Source organism: Notechis scutatus, chromosome 1 (assembly GCF_049901735.1).
Source record: "Notechis scutatus isolate UNSWTSFEM ecotype Mainland chromosome 1, rNotScu1.2, whole genome shotgun sequence".
Taxonomy (NCBI): Eukaryota; Metazoa; Chordata; class Lepidosauria; order Squamata; family Elapidae; genus Notechis; species Notechis scutatus.
The window spans coordinates 93,370,712-93,392,830 of record NC_142009.1 but is presented as its reverse complement, the minus strand read 5'-3'; the positions used below and the strand labels follow the sequence as shown (position 1 = coordinate 93,392,830).

General features: G+C 36.0%; 1 protein-coding gene across 3 annotated transcripts; it reads left to right on the top strand.

Annotated features, from left to right (window-relative positions):
* Positions 1-379: 379 nt before the first annotated feature.
* On the top strand, positions 380-12,109 carry TBPL1 (TATA-box binding protein like 1). Of its 3 annotated transcripts, none has more exons than XM_026666133.2 (7): positions 380-607; positions 4,586-4,772; positions 6,959-7,041; positions 7,152-7,215; positions 8,804-8,907; positions 9,041-9,135; positions 10,877-12,109. In XM_026666133.2, the coding sequence occupies exons 2-7, from the start codon at positions 4,638-4,640 to the stop codon at positions 10,954-10,956; spliced, it is 561 nt and encodes a 186-aa protein (XP_026521918.1). In that variant the 5' UTR covers positions 380-607; positions 4,586-4,637; the 3' UTR covers positions 10,957-12,109. The 3 variants fall into 3 exon arrangements, with proteins under 3 accessions (XP_026521918.1, XP_026521917.1, XP_026521919.1); XM_026666132.2 differs by having other exon boundaries at positions 415-682; XM_026666134.2 differs by lacking the exon at positions 380-607 and adding an exon at positions 3,201-3,361.
* Positions 12,110-22,119: the final 10,010 nt, after the last annotated feature.

Genomic DNA, 22,119 nt, shown 5'->3' with positions numbered 1-22,119 from the left:
GTTGGCAACTTTAAGACTTGTGGACTTCAACGCCCAGAGGTCCTCAGCCAGTTAAAGTTGGCTGAGGACCTCTGGGCGTTGAAGTCCACAAGTCTTAAAGTTGCCAACGTTGGAGACTCCTGTGCTAGACGGCAGTCAGCAAACCTAAAACTCTGAATTCTACTGTCATCTAGCGACAGCCACTTTTTACATTACTATTAGCCTTCAGCTACACCCGCTTGCTGAGGAAATCAGCCAGGAAAGCCCCGAGGGCGGGAGAAAACGCGGTTGCTCTTCCCTGACCACGCCTCCCCCCTTCTCGAGTTGCATCGGAAGCTTCGGACTCTCGAAGAAAGATGAATCGAACAAAACGCAGAGACCAAAAACCGGAAAGATTGTGCACGCGGAGAACATCCGGTTGCCGCTCTAGGCAGAGGAGATGGGGGCGTCGTCTATGGTGTTCGCGCGCTTTGTGATGTTTTATTGTGTCGCGGAGATTCGGCGGCCTGGAAACCCGGAACCATCAGGGGAAGCGGCGGCGGTTGCCGAACGACTGCGGGTCCCTTAGCGGCCGGTTCTGGTCGGGAGCCGTTGAGCAAGAGGAGAGGCGGGAAGGCCGTCGCGGGCTGTACGTCAGTAACGGTCTTCGTGCCGCGAACCGTTGCACGCGAACCTACGGGGAAGCGGGGTCAGAAGTGCCGGGGTGGGTTTTTTTTCCCTCCCCCCTCCCTTTCCGTCTGGCATCTTGTGATGGAGGAAGAGCTGAAGTGGTGCGGGGGAGGGGAGGGGAGGGAGGCTTCTGCGCCCAGGAAGGGCCGAAGAGTTGGTTTGGGTGCAAAAGCGGAGACTGCTCCGTTTCTTCTTCTTCTCCTCCCTCCGTATCCGCTTCAGGGCTTTTCTCCCATCTTCCTTCCCGTTTCTGCTGCGGGGAACGGGAATGCCAACGCCATAAGCCAGCCTTCCCTCAACGCACTTGTGCCCTTTGGGGGACGGTGGGGTGGGTTATAGAGGAACAGCCATGCTGGCAAGGGCGATGAGGAGAGAGCTGTAGCGTTTAACGGGGTTGGGAATGGCTGCCTTATCCGTCCTCCCTGGGAAACAGCCAAGCAGTAGGAGGCGGAGGAAACAACCTCCTCCGCAGGCACTTCTCCGTTTCCTGGCAACCTCAGTGACTCACGTTTATAAAAAGTAAATAAGCTGAAGGCCCTCCTTTTCATTCACCCATTACTCTTCTTTCTCGTAATCCAGGGCTGCGCTCTGTGACCTCTCCTGGAGGCAGAAAGTGAAATGGATCCGCGTAGAGATCCAGTTCGGTTGCCCATAGGGTTGGTTGCCTCTACGGAGGCTCGGATTTATATCTTGCTACTTGGGGACGAATGGTTTCATAATGCTATGCGTCCTATTTCGACCGGAGGCTTTTTTAAAATAACGCCCTTAAATAGAGCCTGGATATAGCTATATCCACGTTGCAGTAAATTCTCTAGACTGCTCTCTATTGTAATGTGACATATGCAGGACTTCTGCTAAAGAAACTCCAGTTTATAGAAAATACAGCTGTTAGGTAACCTGGATGGATAGAAAACATCTCATCACTTAAGTAGCTACATTTATTCTGTACCAACACAATGTTCAATAGGTAGAATTTCTTGCATCTTGTAATTTTCATTGGTTGCCTTTGGAGTCCCATTGCCATCTGAAGTTACATGGATGGGTAACCCGAGACAAGTCCTTTTGACTGTGAAACCAGATATTTGTTGCATTTTGAATTATTGTTTTTCCTCTTGTTTGCTGTAACATTTCAGAAGCCTGAATTAGTGAATTTCAATTCCTGTTTTGTATTTTAGCCATGTTTAGTAGGCCACTGTAGCTATCTGCCTGCCCGGTTTTATTGTTTACTTGTTTTTAACTCCTTTGTTTCTGAGAAAGTATATTGACAAGCAGATTATTAATTGCATTATAAATAATGCTCAAATAATCTTGGTCACTCAGAAAAGCATAATTGAAATTAAAATGCAAAAGAGCATCTCCCCATCTCTAGCCTCACCCCATATCTCAGAAAACCCACCAACAATTGAATCTGGAGTCTATAGAACAGGATGAGAAAAATAGAATGAATTAAAAAGTTTCAGGTTGATAAATGTTGTAATATTCTAGAAGACACACAGGTATACTGTAGTAGAGCTGCTCTGTGATACATCTATTTACCCTCCTTCACAAATCTAGGATTTCCATTTTTAGGAGCTCTATTTTCTTTAATTATCACTGGAATCTCTTAGAATGCAAGAAACTTTTTCTCCAATATCAGTCATCTTCCCCCATACACTTTCTATTGTAAAAAAGCAAGGCTTGAGGTATTCTGGAATTGGAATGTGTACAGTCAAGTTTATATCTTTCATTCAAATAATTTCCCCCTCAAATAACACTGTAAAACTGAAATAAATGCCTCTCTTTAGGTGATTTGCAGTTTGTTCACATTGTCTTGAACTCTTATCATCTCTCTACAGCAATTAAACTGTAATGCAATATTAAAATTTAGAGCTAGATTAATCTTGTCAGCCTGAGCTATTGTACTATGTGGAAAGGAGTTTACACAGCTGTTTCTGTCCTGTACTCCTTTTGTATTGGACCTTGCAGTAATGACAAAAGGACAAAACAAGTGAATTCTATTTTGCCACTATGAACCCATTTGAAACACTCTAATGGAGTGAAATTTAGAATCTGTTCTTAAGCTGAAATGCATGCAATTATCAAAAGAAGGAATTGGTTCCTTTAGAATATATAACTAATATGCAAGCCTTGAAAATTATTAAAGAGTAACTGTGATGAATATTTTTAATTGGAGGTTGGGGATAATATTGTAGATGAACTTAGAATTTATTTCAGAGCATCCAGCCCTTTGATTCTTACTGGATCTTGTTATATGCTTCTTTTTCCACCTGCAATTCTGAAAGTTATAATAGCATCCTAGAGAAAAAAATGCAGAATTATTTTTTATGAATCAGTGAGTGTATAATTAAGAGGAACGTTTTGTATATGTTCACACATGTTCCTGAGCTCAAGAATTGATCACTGTAATTGGTGGGAAATGAAATATTTTTAGTGGACAGCTGCTAGCTAACTTACAGAAAGCACTTTCAGGAAATGGTATCCAGAACTTGTGTAGGTTTCCTGTATTATCCTTTCCTCCAATAAAAGATTTATATTATTTTTTTTCCTCTCAGTTCCCCAGCTGCTATCTTGAACTACCAGATGGTCTCTTAGTTTTGAATTTGAAATAAAAAATTTTGAACTGAAACAAAGATGTGAATGATTAATGTGAGAGCCATCAGTTGTTACTGAATTGCAACTCCTGTCCTTCCTTAGTATTGGCTAAGGGTGACAGGTATTGGGTTTCAAAAATTTATATAATACTCATTTTTCACACTTGTTTGTAATTTAAGGTCAGCTAGTTAAGGAATGGTTAAAGATTTCCCTAATTCAGATACTTCAGACTTCGTTTAGACAGATCTTTATGGCTGAAAAATAATTGTTATAAATTCAATTGAAGTAGGATAACTAAAGAATGCAGATTACACTGTTAATTTGTGTTTATTTTGGAATGCTTTTAGATTTTTCAATAATTTAAGATAACTTATGAACATGATATGATAAATTATGAACAAGCTCCAGTTGAGTCCAAATGCAGTGGCATAATTTCTTCTGCATAAAAGAACAAAAATGCACATTTTATACTTTGATAAATTATATTTTATAATTTAAAAGATCATATTGCATAGAAAAACTGAATTTCACAGTATTTCTCTCTGCCATCATGATCACAGGAGGCAGAAAAACATTAATAATTCAGTTAGGTTTCTGTGTCTCAGATTCTTATGACATGGAAACAGTATAAATTCAGGATTGTAATTTCCTTAGTTTAATGACTAAGGATTGTGTTTGTCTTATGCAGGGAAAGTTTTTTTTAAGACTGGTGATGATACACCTTGAAAAAAAATGTATGGGTATAAATAAAAGGTGAATCTGAAGCAAACAAAACTTTTTCCAGAATGTTGAAAATAGGTTTATGACTAGCTAATACAGAAAATGATTTGATTATGAACATGATTTATGTTTAGCAAGGTCTTACTAGGAATAAATTTGTTTAAATTAGTTCAATACATTGTTTTCAGGAATGTATTAAACTAATGAAACAAAACAAAACATTAGTGAAGCAATAGTTTCAAATCATTGTAATAACAAAAAGATTGAAAAAGAAAAAATTGTGGAAAATTAAATTATAAATAAAACAATTCCATGGCTAACCCTTTGTTTGAAAGTATTCTGTGTACTGCATTTTGCAGATGATAGTATGTTTAACAGTTTTGGTTGGCTAAAAAATCAAATACATTAACATTAATATCTTTAAATGGATATCAATATCTTTAGATCAAACTTGTAAAAAAAATTCTAATCAAATCAGAGAAATGTTTATAACTTAAACATTCACATTTATTTTGAATTTGTCGGGAAGATACTATTTTTCAAATTAGGACTTCATTTTGGGAATTAAAACTTACTGTTACACTTTTTGATAGATATCTGTTTAACTAACGTATCTTACCCTCAGGATGTGATCTTTCATGGTATGGTGCTGGGAATCTGTGTTTTAAATCACCCCAATGGATGCAGAGAGTGATGTTGCATTGGATATTTTAATCACAAATGTGGTCTGTGTCTTCCGAACAAGATGTCATTTAAATTTGCGAAAGATTGCTTTGGAAGGAGCAAATGTGATATACAAGCGTGACGTTGGTGTAAGTAGCATTTTAATTTTAGAATTCTCTCACGTGTTTATGGAAACTAAACAGCTCTACACAACAAAACATTTTGGATAATTTATTGGGTAATACAGATGGAGTTATTTTTTTACAATGTGCCAGTAGTAAAGACATAAATTGTATTGCTGATTCAGCAACTTTGAGAAAGTAGCATGAAGTGCTAATATATTTAGAATGTACTAAATTTTATTATTTTTAAAGAGAACCCAGATTGTTGGGGACAATATGCTGACTCTGTAAATCGCTTAGAGAGGGGGGGGGGGGGGGGGGGGGGGGGGGGGGGGGGGGGGGGGGGGGGGGGGGGGGGGGGGGGGGGGGGGGGGGGGGGGGGGGGGGGGGGGGGGGGGGGGGGGGGGGGGGGGGGGGGGGGGGGGGGGGGGGGGGGGGGGGGGGGGGGGGGGGGGGGGGGGGGGGGGGGGGGGGGGGGGGGGGGGGGGGGGGGGGGGGGGGGGGGGGGGGGGGGGGGGGGGGGGGGGGGGGGGGGGGGGGGGGGGGGGGCTGTAAAGCACTGTGAAGCAGTATATAAGTCTGAGTGCTATTGCTATTACTTTTAAAGAATGATTTAAAATTTTGGTAGAATATAGAAATTCAAATATCAGAGGGTAGTTGGAATAAATGATGTCTGAGGTGTATTCTTTATTAATACATTTACAATTAAACTTGCAGTGATTTAATTGCTAATCAGTTCCTAGTATTAAAGCTATTCCACCAGAGCTGAAAAACCTATTTTTTCACTAGAAACATTTGTTTTTTTACTTTACTACCTAAAACTGATTGTTTTAGAGCTGCCTGCCTAGACATGACAGTCAATAGGCAAGGATTTTCTAAAAACACGCTAATTGTCCAAAATTCAATTGTCAAACAACACGGAAGAGTGTCCTCAGTGTTATTCCCAAATTATGGAAGGAACTCCATTGGGAGCTCCTAAGCCTTTTAAAGTAATTATATTTTTTTCTCTACAGGCAGGTCTTTTTCGTTTGAGTTAGTTTATCATGATATGGGTTCTCATATTTTAATTGTTGCATTGCATGTATAACAAGTGTACAAACGTGCTTATGCAATATTTCAAGCTCAAAGGCCAGTCTTACCAAAAGTGTTCCAACAGCCATAATCAGAAGAGTATTGGAATACTTCTATAAGCTGGAATGGTGATGCTTCATTCAATCAGCAGTATATCTCTTAAATATCTGAAGTGTTTTGTACACTTCTAGTGTATATAGTAAAAAAAGAAGCATTGTGCTAGTTCTTACCCTTAAAACATTCAGTAGTTGAACCAAATTGCTTGAACAATTGTATTCATTTTATCAATCTGTCTGCACTTCAGGATCCAGAGTGAAGGCTCTCTTGGCCATACTTGGAGAGATAATTGAGTGGTTAAAACGAGAGGGAGAACTTTTTCTATAATAGCTCCAACTTGGTATCTGGGGTAGATTAGCACCATTAGTGCGAGCTTTCTGAAAAGCTAATAGATGCATTTATTTATACCCTAAAAGAGTTTTGCTGCTCTTCTGGTTGAAACAGATGTTGATTTTAGTATTATGAAATGTGTTTTTTTAACTTTTGAATTGTGTAACTGTTTTAAAGTGAGTAGCTGAGGAACAAAATGTCAGCATGAATTGCTTATATACTTAGCATTCTGTCCACAAGTAATCAATAATGTGTAAATAGTTTGCAAATATTGTTTTGTTGGTAAAACGTCATGCCTGAACAACTACAGTAATATAGTCAGAATTAATTGGAGGAAGAGCTGAAACAATTTTGATTAAAATATTTACAGAAAGGGAGAGGTTTTGTTACTATGTTGAGGTTCAGAGTTTTCTTGGTTTCTACTGTGGTATTGTTACATACTGCCTATCCAAAAGTTGAAAATAAAGATAACACTTTATCGTAGGCTTCCTTAGCCTAGTATCCTTTTGATGCATTAGATTTCAGCAGTTATCTTCTGTCAGCTATAATGTAAAATAAATGCTTAAAATCTTGCCTTTATATTGGAGTTAATTGTTTCAAAAAAACAAAAACTTTGCAGTAGTGAAAAATATTTTAGTTTTCCCCCCAGTGTAGACTATTTCAGAAGTGAAACTTCATGTTGAACCTTTCTAAATGATAGCATTTAGATCTTTTTTCAGTTGTTTTTCAACCTATTTTTCCCTGATTGATTTCAGAAAGTATTAATGAAGCTTAGGAAACCCAGGATTACAGCAACAATTTGGTCCTCAGGGAAAGTAATTTGCACAGGAGCTACAAGGTATAATTAATTATGTTTTTATTGCTTTTTAATGAAATTATTTATGTATTAGTAATGCTTAATTGCATAATCCCTTAACTAGTTGTATGTTTGTTTGTTTTGAACTCTAGTGAAGAAGAAGCAAAATTTGGTGCGAGACGACTAGCCCGTAGTCTGCAGAAACTAGGTTTTCAGGTAATTTTTCTATTGAAATATATATATTTTGATTTATACTATACTCACTGTTGAGCAGATTTAAGAAAGATTTATATTAAATTAAATTATAACCCTTTCCCTCTCTGTTGAATCCTATGCATTCCAGGCAAAACAAAATGGCGTCAAAAACATTTTTTTCTTTTTATCAATTTCTTTGAAAAGGAAAGTTTCTTTCATCAGCTGAGTCATTGCAAAAAATGCTTAGATCCTTTACTCTAAAAAGAAACCAGATTCTTTTGTAAGGGACAGGATGCAAAAAGAATTGAAGTAACATCACGGCTCTACATGCATTTCCTGCAAAAACTCAGTGCTACAAGCAAGTCATCTCCCACCTTTATGTTCCTAGTTTCATTTTATCTCTGCTGGTTTGCATGTTATTACTTTGCTAACACGTCAATAATAAAAAGTTTTGTCAGCTACCAATACTGACTTTGCCAATTATAAATCCCAATATAAATAAGTAGTTTATTAAAAGAAAAGAGGGATGTATACTTTATTTATTTTTATTTATTATTTACAAAGTATACCATTGCCATATAAAATAACAATGTGTTCAATTGGACATTATATAATTCAAAGAAGGTGAAGGCCTGGCTAGTAAGTAGAATTTAATTATAGTATTCAGACACAGTTGCACTGTATGTGTGGATACAGGAGTGCATGTGCATATGTTTTAAGAAGCAAAATGCATTATTTCCCAAAGAGCGCAGTGGGATGTTGGGGGCACGTCTGACAATATAGCTTGTCTTATATCAATGTTTTTCAATCTCATCAACTTTTAAGATGTGTGGCCTTCAACTCCCAGGCTAGCTGAAGGAATTCTGGGAGTAGAAGTCCACACAACTTAAGGTTGCTGAGACTGAAAAACATTGATGTAAATGATACTCTTTGCAGATGCAGTATCTCATACATGTGACGTTCCCCCATCCTGTCCCAATAATTGGTTAGTGCTGGTTTATATATATTGTCATGCTTTTGTATATAGGAATAAATGAATAGGCATTATATTTTGCGTTTGTAGCATTCTGGAATGGTCCTTTCTACAAATTATTAGAATAATTGATAGATGTGGATTTTAGGGATTTGTTTCATGCCACTTCGCTATCTTTTAAAAAGCTTGGTTTCTTAATTCTTTTTAGCCAAGGTAAATTAAATATTAAAGTTCTAAAAGCAAAATGGGAAAATAGAATCACTCTTTTTTTAAAAGAGAGCAGCTGCAAGTTCAGTACTTCCTAACGAAGATTTGTTTGCTGTGAAATAGAAATATGATTAAAAGGACAATTACAGAATATTTCTCAGTTTTGGGAAACATTAGTAATTGATTGCCATTGCAGCAACTTAATTGAATTATATGAAATTGATTACTGAAATAATTTTCTGTTGACTAAAATATGTTAACTTCTTTTCTCAATAAGGCCTTACACTAAAAAAGCACATTCTGGCCATAGTTGTAGGAAACGACTGATGGCTTCTTTGAAATGAGACAAAAATGTATACAATCCCTTTAATTAAGTTTTAAAAGTGTTCTAATATTTCTATCTCCACGTGTTCTTTTTCCTTCAAAAAGGTGATTTTTACAGATTTTAAAGTTGTCAATGTTTTAGCAGTATGCAACATGCCGTTTGAAGTCAGATTGCCAGAATTTACAAAAAACAACCGACCCCATGCCAGGTACAATCCAATTTAACAATATTATCATACTATACAAATTGAAATTGTTACTTTGAATAGAACAAATTAAAATTATTTTTGTTTTTATATTGGGATTTATTCTTGAAATACGTTTTGTTTATTTATTTCCTAGTTATGAACCAGAACTTCATCCTGCAGTTTGCTACAGAATAAAAACACTTAGAGCTACTTTACAGATTTTTTCAACAGGAAGTATCACAGTTACAGGTACTCATTCATTTTTGTGAATAAATATCTTAGCAATGGGACCTGAGGTAATTAAAGATAGCAGTATAACCATGAAAATAATAACATTTCTTAGTGGATACTACCTTTATTAAGACCAGACAATGTGCTACAAAAGAATTTGCAAAAATCCAAGTTTAATAGAATTCTTTGCTCAGCAAGATGTTAAACATAGCTGGTGTTGGAGTGGAAGGGTAGGAATGACAGATAAAAACAGGTAAATGTTATGAATGCTAGTTCTAATCCCAAGGCAGTAGTTTGTAGTTTGGATTAATCCCCAGTTACTTCTTTCTCACCTTTGACAGTACAGTCTAGCTAAAATTCAGATCTCTTGCATTGAGTAAAACAGTTTATGCCTAGGTAGAGAACATAAAAAAGAGAAAGTAAAGAGACTATATATAAGCAAAACTGTAGATTATTTATAGTTTCTGTAATTGGCAAAAAGAAAACTAAAGAGTTACACATTCAAGTATTGTGAAATTAAGCTATAAAAATATTGGTAGAAAATAATACTATGATTAGACTCCTTAATACCTCATATAGCGACATATAGACTTCTTAATACCTCATATAGCATTAATAGATGTAGAAATAGCTATTCTAATCTGCAAGGGTATATGAACATCCGTAGAAGGCAATATTTCTTTAGGATTGGCCCCAGTACTAAAAAAGAGTGCCATATTCTTGTTTTTAAACAATTTATTTTTAAGTATGGATTCTTATGATTACTTTTGTAGATTACATAACACTTGGTGTGTTTTTCCATTAAAATGGTATCGTCAGTTCTGTGTGACAAAAATCAGTCAAATTAAATTTATTTAGACTGAAAGTATAATAGATTGAAATTTGAAAATTTAATAGATAAAAACAGGAACTAAGTCATAACTGAGTGAGATCAGTTATTGTGTCACCATTAGGTGTTTCAGATATTAAATTCAGTAGTCCATCCATAAATCAATATAACTGAGAAAGAACTGGCTTCTTATATCATAGGAAGTAGTTTAGTTACACATCCAATTTAATTATGAGCATGTGAGGAAATAAATATATCGTACTATATAGATATAGATATATAGTATATATTTAAAAAATCAGGAATGTAGCATACGATGGAAGAAGGTTTACATCTCCCTTTCTTTCTGCTTCTGACTTATTCACTTTAAGAATAAATATCCCATTGTACCAATGGGAACATTCTTCTGTTTATACTTTAGCAATTCTGGGGAAGTAACAATTTTGTTCAGTCTTGCTGAGGAGAGAAGAAATAAGACTTTGATTCATACATGTTGGGATACCAGTGAAGATTTTCTGGACTTATAATTGAAGAAAAACAAGATAAATAGTTATATTAAGGTCTCATTTGAGTTGGAGTGTTAGGTGGCCATTGATGATAACAGGTAATTTATAACAATATAAAGTGCAAGTAGAAAATTCAGTTGCTGAATTTGCAAATTTTTCTTTGAGTTTATGGTATAGCTAGTCTTCAATGTGAGAAGAGCAGAGATCCACCTAAGATATGTATGAATGTGTGTGATGTATAATTCAATTAAAGTTTTCAGGCTAGTTTTATTTTCTGCTTCAGTAGTGTTGGAATTGTTCACTTTTAGAATATTGAAGAAAACAATTGTCGTAAGTATTAAGTTCCACTAATAAAGTTTAGGGGTTTCAAAGGTTTGTTTCTGTGTCTCTTCTGATCCTTTTTTCCCCCCCTGTTTATTCTTAGGGCCAAATGTAAAAGCTGTTGCAACTGCAGTGGAACAGATCTACCCGTATGTGTTTGAGAGCAGGAAAGAAATTTTATAATTTGCCACTTCACGGTTAGGTGAACTAACCAAGCACCTTTTATAAGACTGCTGCATATTGGACTTAAAGCAAAAAAAGGGGTAAAGAAAAAAGGATTAACTGGACCAAGACAGCTGAAGAGGTACAAACTCTTGGCCAGAGTGATAAACTCCAGTCCTTTTTGGATTTTATTTTGAACAGTGCTGTATTGTAAAAACAAAAGTTTACAAAAAATATGAAATTGCTGCTTTTTACAAGACATTCTATTTATTTCTGCAGTGATTTCTGTGTTCATAAGCAGAATTGTCATGATATGCACTAACCTTGGAAATACTTCTTTAGGTTGAGCTTGTGTTTTTATTTGTTAATAGTCTTTTACATTTTTGTATGCTGACTGTTGGGCACCAAAGAAGCTGTAGACATTACCTTTTTCATCTGACAAACATGCACAAATAAAAGTCTGCAAAACCTTCCTTCATACCTGTTCTGTTACATCCCTATTCCCTTTTCAATGAACAATTGTATATTGGCAAAGTAATTAGAGCATTATTAATGTAATCTTTTGTTCAGTTTTTTTCTTCCAGTTTCAGTGTGCGTGTGTAAAGTGGTCAATAGCAGACTAGGTTCAAGTGAATGACAGATACGTATGTGTACAAAGGACAGACTCTGTTTTTTCTGCAGTGTATTTGTAAGTAAATGCAGAGGTTGGCTGATATATTTTTTGCTTTGCTCAGCAAGGGCACATTCTGGATCATAACAAATTTTAATGAACATTGTATTCAGTAAAGATAGAAGTACCATTATAGCACTTGATGTTAGTAAAATCAGCTTACTGTGTCCATAATCCAGATACAGTTTTGGTTGATTTTTTTAAAAATGCTGTGAATTATTTCCATTGACTAGTGTTATTTTTCAGGAAAAAGTTAATTGATGTAGACCTTTAGCTACTTCTAAAAAAATTGTCCACACTTGCCAAATACTGCTATAGTACTTCATTTTTGTTTTTTATTCTAACATGTAAGAAAGCTTGGTTTTGACATGTAATCTTGGGACTTCAAAAGCCAACGTTGAATCTCTCAGTACATGTGCATTGGTACAGATGAGTGGTATTACTAAATTTTAATTGGAATGAAGATGCTACTCTCATCATATACAATAAATATGTAAAAATGCAGATGTCTCTTTTTCATATCTAAGCCTCAAAAATGAATAAATGTTGATATGAATATTACAAATACCATGTATTCAGTTCTCAGCTTCCACTTCAGACTGAAATAAATTCAGCAGAGCCCTGCAGATAAAAATCCCATTGGCATATTTTTTCAAACTATTTTTAAAACACTGTTCAAATGTCATGAGAGAACTTTGGAGGTCTGCTGGAAAAATGATATATAAATTGTGCTTTGGGAGAAGATACAAATGGACTGGATATAAATAGACATTGTGTTATTTCAACCAGAAAGTGTGCTAAATATATCTTCCTAAAGCATTTTCATCCAGGAAGCAGGCTCACCTTTTTGAGAGGCATCTACTCACACAGATTAAAACATGAAGCAATGATTATACATATACCTAATAATAATTACAATGGAACTAGGAAGAGCTGATGTTGATTATCATCTTTTTGTTATGTGTGTGCCATCAAATCATAGTGACTGTCTGGACAAGTTCCCTTGGCAAGATTTTGGAAATGGTTTGCCATTGTCTGTTTCCTAGGGCTGAGAGGGTAGGACTCACCCAAAGTTAGCCAGCTGTTTTTGTGTCTAAGGCAGAACTAGAAGTCATGGTCTCCTAACTGCTACACCAAGCTGTCACCCCTAATCGTGTAGTGTTCATAATTTGTTAGTTGCTTCTTTGGAAACTTATGAAAGATAACTGCGTAGTGTGTATGAAAAAGTGTGGAGATAAATAATTTAAGAATGATAGGGAACTTTTTTTTTTTTTTTTTTTTTTTAAATAAATTTTATTAAATTTACAATTAAAAACATATCGACATTACATACACAAAAGGAAAAAAACAAAAAAAGAACACTCGGTCTTACAAACTGGAAAGAAAAGAGAAGAGGAGATGTAAAAGAAAGAAAGAAACAAAGGAAGAGAAAGAGAAAAAGAAAAAAAAAAGATGCGTTTAAAAACAGACAATATCCTTTTTGACAGTCTGCAAGATCCAATTCTCCTACCTTAATTTGAATACACACATCTTATCGAAATCTATGCTTAAATTACCCATTGTCCATTAAGCAGTTTATCTCTGGACTAACCAATTATACCAAGAGTTCCAATTATCGTAAAATGTTGAAGCCTCTTTGTTTTTAAGTGCTATAGTTAATTTATCCATTTCTGCACAATCACATATTTTCTGGATGACCATTTGTTCTGTAGGTGCATAGGGTGATTTCCAACACTGGGCAAACGCTAATCTGGCTGCAGTTAGGATATGAATTGTTACATATTTCATCTTTTTGGGTAAATGTTTATCAGAGATCCCTAGTAGGAAGAACTCTGGTTTGTATTCGATTTGTTCTTTGGTTATCTCCTCCAACCATTTTCTGATTTTTGCCAATATTTCTGGGTTTCTTTGCAAGACCACCACATATGAAAGTAGGTTCCTTCTATGCTTTTACATTTCCAGCATTTTGGACTCGTGTTTGGGTTCATTTTCGCCAACCTCGAAGGGGGCAAGTGCCATCTATAAAACATTTTGTATGTATTTTCTTTATATGCTGCCGATTTTGTAATCTTAATATTTCTGTTCCAAATCTTTTCCCATTCTGATAATGTAATACTTCTTCCGACATTCCTGCTCCAGGCTATCATGTTCCCTTTGACTATCTCTTGTTCTAATTCTACTTCCAGTAAGTATTTATAGAATTTGGATATGTTCTTTTTGTTTGATCCTAGAAAAATTTTATCTAAATACTGCAGTTTGTTATAAATTCCAAAGTCTTTTATATCTTGTTTGTATCTGCTATGGATTTGTATATATAACCACTGATCAATTTTAAATCCCTGTTCCTGTAGTTCTTGTCGAGTTTTTAATTTCCCTTGCGGATCTAATAATTCTTTATATTTAATCATTTTTGTTATGTCCAAATTATTGGGATGTACCATTGCCTCCATTGTTGATAGCCAGATCGGAATTTTTAGATAGTGTTTTTTGCATATTTTTTCCAATTAATTAATAATGAGTCCCTAATGAGGTGTCTATGAAAGTAAGACTGCTTGGGTTTCCCCACTTCCCATAAGAAGGCATGCCACCCTCTCTGGAGGTCATGCCCTTCTAATGCTAAAATTCTTTTGTTAAGTAAGTTCACCCAGTCTTTTATCCATAATAAGATAGCTGCCGAATAATATAATTCCCAATTTGGAAGGGCTAGACCCCTCTACTTTTCGCATCTTGTAAGGCCTTTACATTGATCCTGGGTTTTTTCCCTGCCAAATAAATTTAAGTGTGATCTTATTTAATTCTTCAAAAAAATTTTTGACAACTTAATTGGGATTGTCTGGAATAAATAAAGAAATTTTGGTAATATATTCATTTTAATCGAGGCAATCCTGCCCAATAAGGAAAGCTGCAACTTATTCCAGGATTCTAAATCTTTCTTTGTTTGTTGAAGTAGTTTATCATAATTGTTCTCTTTGAGTGATTTACCTTGTGGTGTTAACCATATTCCTAAATATTTGACCCTTTTTGTTACCTGTATCCCCATCATTGTTTCTAATTCTTCCTTCTGGTTTTCTGTTAAATTTTTGGTCATTAATTTCGTCTTTTTTCTATTAATTTTTAATCCTGCCACTGTGCCAAATTGTTCTAATTCTTTTATTAGATTATAACCTTTTTCCATGGGTTCCTCCAAAAAGAAAACCATATCGTCAGCAAACGCTTGTAGTTTATATTCTTCTGATTTGACCCTCACTCCTCTAATTTCAGAGTTTTGTCTAACCCGTGTTAAGAGTGATTCTAGGGCAAAAATGAAAAGAAGAGGTGAGAGAGGGCAGCCCTGTCTGACACCTTTTTTCTATATTTATTGGATCTGTTTGTTCGCCATTGATTAGTATATTAGCCTGTTGTGTGTTGTAAATAGTTGTTATAATGTTTTCAAATTTGGTACCAAGACTCATATTGTAAATTTTTGAATTAAAAGTGCCAATTTAAGTTATCAAATGCTTTCTCAGCATCTAAAAAACATGAGTGCGGATTGTTTCTCCGGGTGGGCTTCATAATATTCTAGGACATCGATAACGGTTCTTAAATTGTTCTTTATTTGTCGGGACGGAAGAAATCCATTTTGATCTTCATGTATATGTGGATTTAAAGCTTGTTTTACTCTATTAGCTATGATAGAAGTAAACAATTTATAATCGGCATTTAAAAGTGAAATCGGTCTATAGTTGTTGATGTATCTATGATCTGCATCCTCCTTCGGGATTAGCGAAATCAGCGCCCCCCCACGAGTCCGGCATCTTGGCTGCCAGAAGTACCTCATTAAACACTTCCAGCATCAGTGGTCCTACTAGTTCCAATATTGCTTTATATAGTTCTGCCGGAATCCCATCTGGTCCTGGAGATTTGTTATTACTTTGATTCTCCATTGCTGACTTCAATTCAGACCATGTAATATCTTTATTCAATAACTCTATCCATTCCTCTCCAATTACCTTGTCATTCGTCTCCTCTAAATAAGTTCTTATTTTATCTTCATTAACTTCCTCCTTTTTATATAATCTTTGAAAATAGTTGTAAATGATATCTTTTTCTTCTCTATCTCATGTTGTAAGACATCTTTCTCATCCATTAGTTGGTGTATCAATCTCTTTTCTTCCATTTTTTAAGTTTATGGGATAGCCATCTTCCTGGTTTATTTGCATGCTCAAAATAATTTTGTTTGGACCTTTTCAAGTTAATTTCTATTTTATCTTGTTCAAGTAAGTTCAATTTATGTTTAATTGTTATTAACTGATTTTGTGTTCTCTGGTTTTTAGGGGATTTTTGAAGTTGTATTTCTAATTCTTTAATTTGTTGTTGGAATTTATTTTGTTGGGCATGTATTCTTTTATTTCTCATGGCATTATAGGAGATTGTTGTTCCTCTTATAATTGCCTTCATTGTATCCCAAATATTTTGTTTCGTGGTTGCTTCATTATTATTTTCTTTTAGAAAATAATTTAATTCCTCTTTCAGCTTCTTAATGTACTCTTCTTCGTTTATTAACTGAGTATTTAGTGTCCATCTTTTCTTTGTTTTTCTCCTATCTCTCCAAATTAGTTGTATTGGGTTGTGGTCGGCCCATTCATTTGGTAGGATTTTAATTTCTTTTATTTCATTGGCCAATTCCCCATCCATCCAGGCCATATCTATTCTAGTCCAGATTTTGTGTGGATTTGAATAATATGTGAACTGTTTCTCTTCTGGGTTTAGTTTTCTCCATAAGTCTATTAAGTTTAATTCTTTCATCATGTCCTTACAGGGCATAGAAAATTCTCTTTTCCCTTTCTTGTTCTTTGGCAAGATTTTGGAAATGGTTTGCCATTGTCTGTTTCCTAGGGCTGAGAGGGTAGGACTCACCCAAAGTTAGCCAGCTGTTTTTGTGTCTAAGGCAGAACTAGAAGTCATGGTCTCCTAACTGCTACACCAAGCTGTCACCCCTAATCGTGTAGTGTTCATAATTTGTTAGTTGCTTCTTTGGAAACTTATGAAAGATAACTGCGTAGTGTGTATGAAAAAGTGTGGAGATAAATAATTTAAGAATGATAGGGAACTTTTAATTAGTCATAATTTACTTTTCAAAAGTGTATTGCTTATAAAAGTGACGCTTCTCAGACTCATGAGCTGGCATGCAATTTTGCCAAATTTCAGGTTGACCTGATAGAAGTTGCAATGAGTACAGCAAGTTAAAAAGCACTAAATATTTACATATTTATCTTTTGTATTCAGACATACTGTATATTGGGTGTTTATTGGTGCACTTTATTAATCAATTCATTTGTATGTGATGCTCAAAATTTTTGAGGTTTTTTTTTTTTTGCCCCATTAAAGAAGAGAAGCAACTGTTGAAATAGTTAAATTGTATAAATTAGATGTTATCAACCTGACTTGAGGGGAAAGAGATTAGATTGCCTAGAGCACGGGTGTCAAACTCATCATGTTGCTGCCACGTGACGTTTCACGATGTTTTTCTCCTTCACGGAGCTGGGGTGGGCGTGGTCTGTGCGTGACGCATCCATCCTGCGTGGGCCGCCAGTTTGACACTCCTGGCCTAGAGCAACTTTAAGATCTGTGAACTTCAACTCCCAGAAGCATGTTGTCTGGGGAATTCTGGAAGTTGAAGTTCACAGATTTTAAAGTTGTCAAGATTGAGAACTGTGACCTAGAGGAAATAGGAATAAAGTGCAGGAAACTGGTCTACCCAAATATTTTCATATTAATCTAGCAACAACACCTAATCTGCGATCTCAAAATGTAGCTTTCTAAATTTTTTACTCTACCTTTAAAGTTTTTACTCCAATTAGGAAACATGGTTTTACATACATGTAGTAAATTGCTTAAAATGAAATCACGATTAGTATTCTGTTTCTCATATGAATTCATTTGCACAAAAGTGACTCATACAGCAGTGAGACAGTGGGACTATGCTGTTCAAAATTGTCAACGATGCATTTTGCTAAACAGAAAAGTTGTTACATGTGGGCATCATAACTATATGGAAAGAAACTCAGAAAAGCAGAGAAAACATTCCCATACAAATGAAGTCTAGATCAATATAGCTGGTATTTGTCCAAATCGAGATAGCTGGCAATCAGGAGTTTGAAGAGAACACTTAAAGCAAGGGTCTTCAAACTTGGCAAGTTTAAGACTTGTGGACTTCAACTCCCAGAATCCCTGAGCTAACATGACTGGAGGAGAATTCTGGGAGTTGAAGTCCACAAGTCTTAAAGCTGTCAAGTTAGAAGACCCCCGATTTAAAGGCTTGTAAAATGAGGTAGGAATTGTTTTTGGCCCACAATTACAGAAGACCAGGAGCATTTCTCCATTGATTGGACTTCCACATTATACTAAGCAATGATTTGTTTTAATCTTTTTTTAAAATCACAGTAGTCTGGTTTATACAACTCTTACAGACCACAGTTGTCCAATTCATGTTATACACCAAGAAAAAATTAAGATGGACTACATAATTTTACAATAAAATATGTGATTGCAGCCAGTGATTTGAAAAGGCTTATTAGTTTAGTAAGGGACAAAGATGATATGCAGCAGTAATGGTCTATGAGCTGCTTTAGGTTACCAGTAGCTGATTCATAGTGCCTATATACTAATGTTAAAACATCAGTTTTTTCCTATCCCAAGTTAAAATCAGAGATTTCAAGACTAGCATAGCGACTTCCGGTTTGAAGGGCTTCGGCGACAGACAGAAATCCGCGATCGTGCGCGGTTTCTGTCTGGGCTCGCCGCTGGAGCGCCCTGAGCCGGCTGGTTTCGGGGCTAAGCCACCCCGTAGAGGTGGTGAAGAGGGGGGAGACCGCCAGCAGGGTTGAGGAGAGCCGCATCTCTCCTCCTCAGCTGGCCATTACTCCCTTTCCTGAAGGCGGTTGCAACGGTGGTCAGAAATGGCCACCACAAAGAAGAACTCGACCGGAAAAGAATGTGCAGGAGGAAGATAAGAAGTGAAAGTTTTGGCTGACCAGGTTAAATTGTAAAAGCAACAACTAAGGTACCCTGGAATTTAAACTTACAAAAAATAACATCGCTCCCAAAGAAGAGTCGGAATCAGCAAAGGAAAGTGAAAAGGGAAAGGCTTGGCTTTTTTTTTCTTCTCTCTCCTTCCCTATACTGACAACTAAGAGACTTAAATAAGAAATTGGAAAAATCCGCTTTGACATCAATTGGCAATTAAGCTGAAAATAAAACAAAATGCCAAAGGGATAATAAAGATTTCTGGACATTAAAATTTTTCTTTTTCATAAGCAGGAAGGGAGAGAAAAAGAATAAGGGCAGGATCTGGAAGAGGGAGGAGACTGCCTGGAATTAAAAAGAATCTACAGTAAAACTTCAACAAGACTTCTAAAAGATACATTTTAACTGAAACTTCGTAACTAAACAGTAACCCCAGGAAGAGAAAGTGAAAAAAAAGAGCAAAAAAGAAACAGCTTGCGTGTATTTGGATTATTTGGTGATCTTTGGACTCTTGATTATTATATTTGAACGACTAAAATCAATCAGGTGGTTGTTTAAACATTTATACGATGGCACCACTTCTGGATGAATTGAAAATGGAACTTAAAAAGTACAAAGAAGATGCACAAGAAGGGAAGGGTTCCTTTGGCTTCGTTTTTCAATTCTTAGAAATGGAGATTTGGAACTATGAGAAACAACAAGAAACGTCTGCAAAACAAGAAGACTGGGACAAAGAAGAAGCCATCTTTAATGAACAAATAATTTTATGTGGGGAAGAAAAAGGAAAGGGGGGAAAGAGAATGGAGAATTTAAGACTTAAAAAAACAACCAAAGAAAAACATAATTTGAAAAATAAGTATAATACTGGAAAGCAACAGAAAAGGGGAACACAGAAGAGAGAAATAGAGGTAGAGAGACAAGGGGGTAAAAAGGGGAGAGAGAAGAAGAGAGGGAAGAAGGGAAGGAAAAGAAGTTACAAAGGACCGGAGCAAGATATAGAGAAACAGGACCTATTTAGAGATAATGGGTGAAAATCTAACTGAAAAAGGGATTCTGTAAAGGTACATAAGATTGTATTGTTATATCAGTAATAGAAATAACTTTAGAAAATTGGAAACAATGTATGATTAAAATGAAGGATAAAATAGGTAGTGTAACAGTGAAATGTTTGTGAATAAAATAAGTGAAATAAAATAAATGAGAAAATTGAATTAGGAAGGAATGGGAACATTTTAATTAATGTTTTATAAAATATAAGTGAAGACGGGGGGAATTAACTATGGAAAGCTTATAATTGTTCCCATAGAAGTATGATATTTAATTGAAAAGTAATGTTAAAGATGTTAAGACTTTAATGAATATTAATATTAATGATAGAATTGAATTGGAATGGAATGTTGTTTTAATTATATACATTTATAATTTTTTTAAGAATACAGTGTGTATTTTGAGAATGTACCAAGCAGAATCCGAATGGAAGTTATGTATTATATTGAATGTTACAACTTTAGGGAAAAGATATAAAGGCGTCATACTCCAATCAGTAACTACAGGAGAAATTTTGTTTAATGAGAAAAGATAATAGGTAATTGAAACAGGACAGACAAAAAATATAAATACAATGATTTGAATTGAAATGAGATAATTAAAATAAAATTGAGAAAATTAAAAGAGGGGAGAAGCTATGCAGAAAATGTAAAATAGTAATAAGATATGGAATAGAATATAAAAATGAGCATGAACCTGAATTTGTGTCTGTACGAAGAAATGTAACCCGGGATTACGCTACTTTCAAAAAAGATGTTTTATTTGTATTTTTTTTCTCTTTGTGAAAACTCAAATAAAATTTACAAAAAAAAAAAAAAAGACTAGTATAGCCATAATTTCATTTCTTAATCTGAAATCTAATAGCAGAAAAAGCTTCAGTCTTCATGGACTCAACACAAAAGTGGGCAATTCACCAGCCCTGCAGGTACTTTGATGTAGACTAATGTAAGTCTTGAACCCCCATCCTCCATCGTATTGCCACTTGCCATATCTAGAAATGTGTTCACCCAGAGAACTGCTGGGCCATTCAGGAAGAGGATCATTTCCAAAGGAGGAGATAAGTAATCAAGGTTTTCAGATTTCCCTCTGGTGATTGTAATGCAGCTGGGAAAAACATGCTGTCTTTTCACGTGTGAGGGTACATATCACTGGGTAAAGCCTCCAATTGCCTTATGTCACAGCTAGGCTTCAAGCTTGCTAAGACTACTCATCCCACATTTAAGCATCCATTAAAACAAGACAGTATCCTTTTTCTTTGAATCTGCTTAAAATTGTGAGGCAGTACTGAGAGGTTCTGGTCATAAAGGCTGATTAGCCTGTAGTCTGTACAATCTAAAACAGAAAAGTTGCTTTCAAGCATAACAGCAAACCATAATTCAACAGTACTAGGATATGTCTTGAAAAGCCTCAAGTTCTTATCTGTTCTGCTCATTCTGTGGTGTAATAGGAAACTGGAAGTCCTTATTGCTTGGCTTAAACTAGCCCTTCATATTGCTAGTCAAAACACTGAAGAGCTGTGTTGACTCAGATCAATGGCATTGCAAGGCCACTGTTCCTGTACAATAGCCAACAAATGCCTATGGAAAGGCCACCCACAGCAGTGAGCGCAAAGCTTCACGCCATTTAACTCCATTGGATGGCCTTGATTTCTAATACCACAGTTCAGGCAAACATATTCTCAACATCTATCATGATTTTTATCTTTTCTCCTCTTTATTGTAAGATATGGTAAAAAGATTCTCTAAGGGGAATCATTCAGGGCCCTTTCTCCTTTTGGTTGCCCTGCGCTGTAATTTTTTGAGTTCTACAACAGACAAATCACAACAAAACATGATTTAAAGTTAAACCATCTGGTTTTGAATAGTGATTTGCTTTAAAAAAATACCATAACATAAGGTCAATCCACTTGAAATATAAAGGACAATGTTTAATTTAAGCCACAAAATCAGATTTTTTTCCAGCTCCAGAAAGAAAGGGAAGTTTTCAGATAAGCTTGTGCAGTAACTCTAAACCACAATTCAATGCTATATTCAAATTTAACCATAGCTTCCTATATCCAGATCTTGCCATTTGCCCAGATTTAATGACCTTAGGGTAGATTCTCTTAGGCAGCCATTATAGATTGCCAAGCAGGTAGTCCTCAGGTTATGCTAACTCAATAGGTGTTGTGTCTGACAGTGGCCAGTGGAGCTGGCGGAAGACTGACAGTGAGGAGGTTGGGGAGGAACATGGGCCAGTCCTGGAGTCCGATGAGTGCTCTGTGTTGCAGGCAGAGATGGGGCCAGGGCTGTCCGACAGTTATCAGCTGCCTTCAGAGTCAGAGATCAGTGAGGCAGAAGAACAGCTGGAGCCTGTTCCTGATGTGCGCATGCGCAGAGCTGCCAGGAGAAGGGAACAGTTAAGGAACAAGGGTTGACTTGAAAGTAAAGGCATAGGTGGATGGTGAATGGCCCCTCCCATAG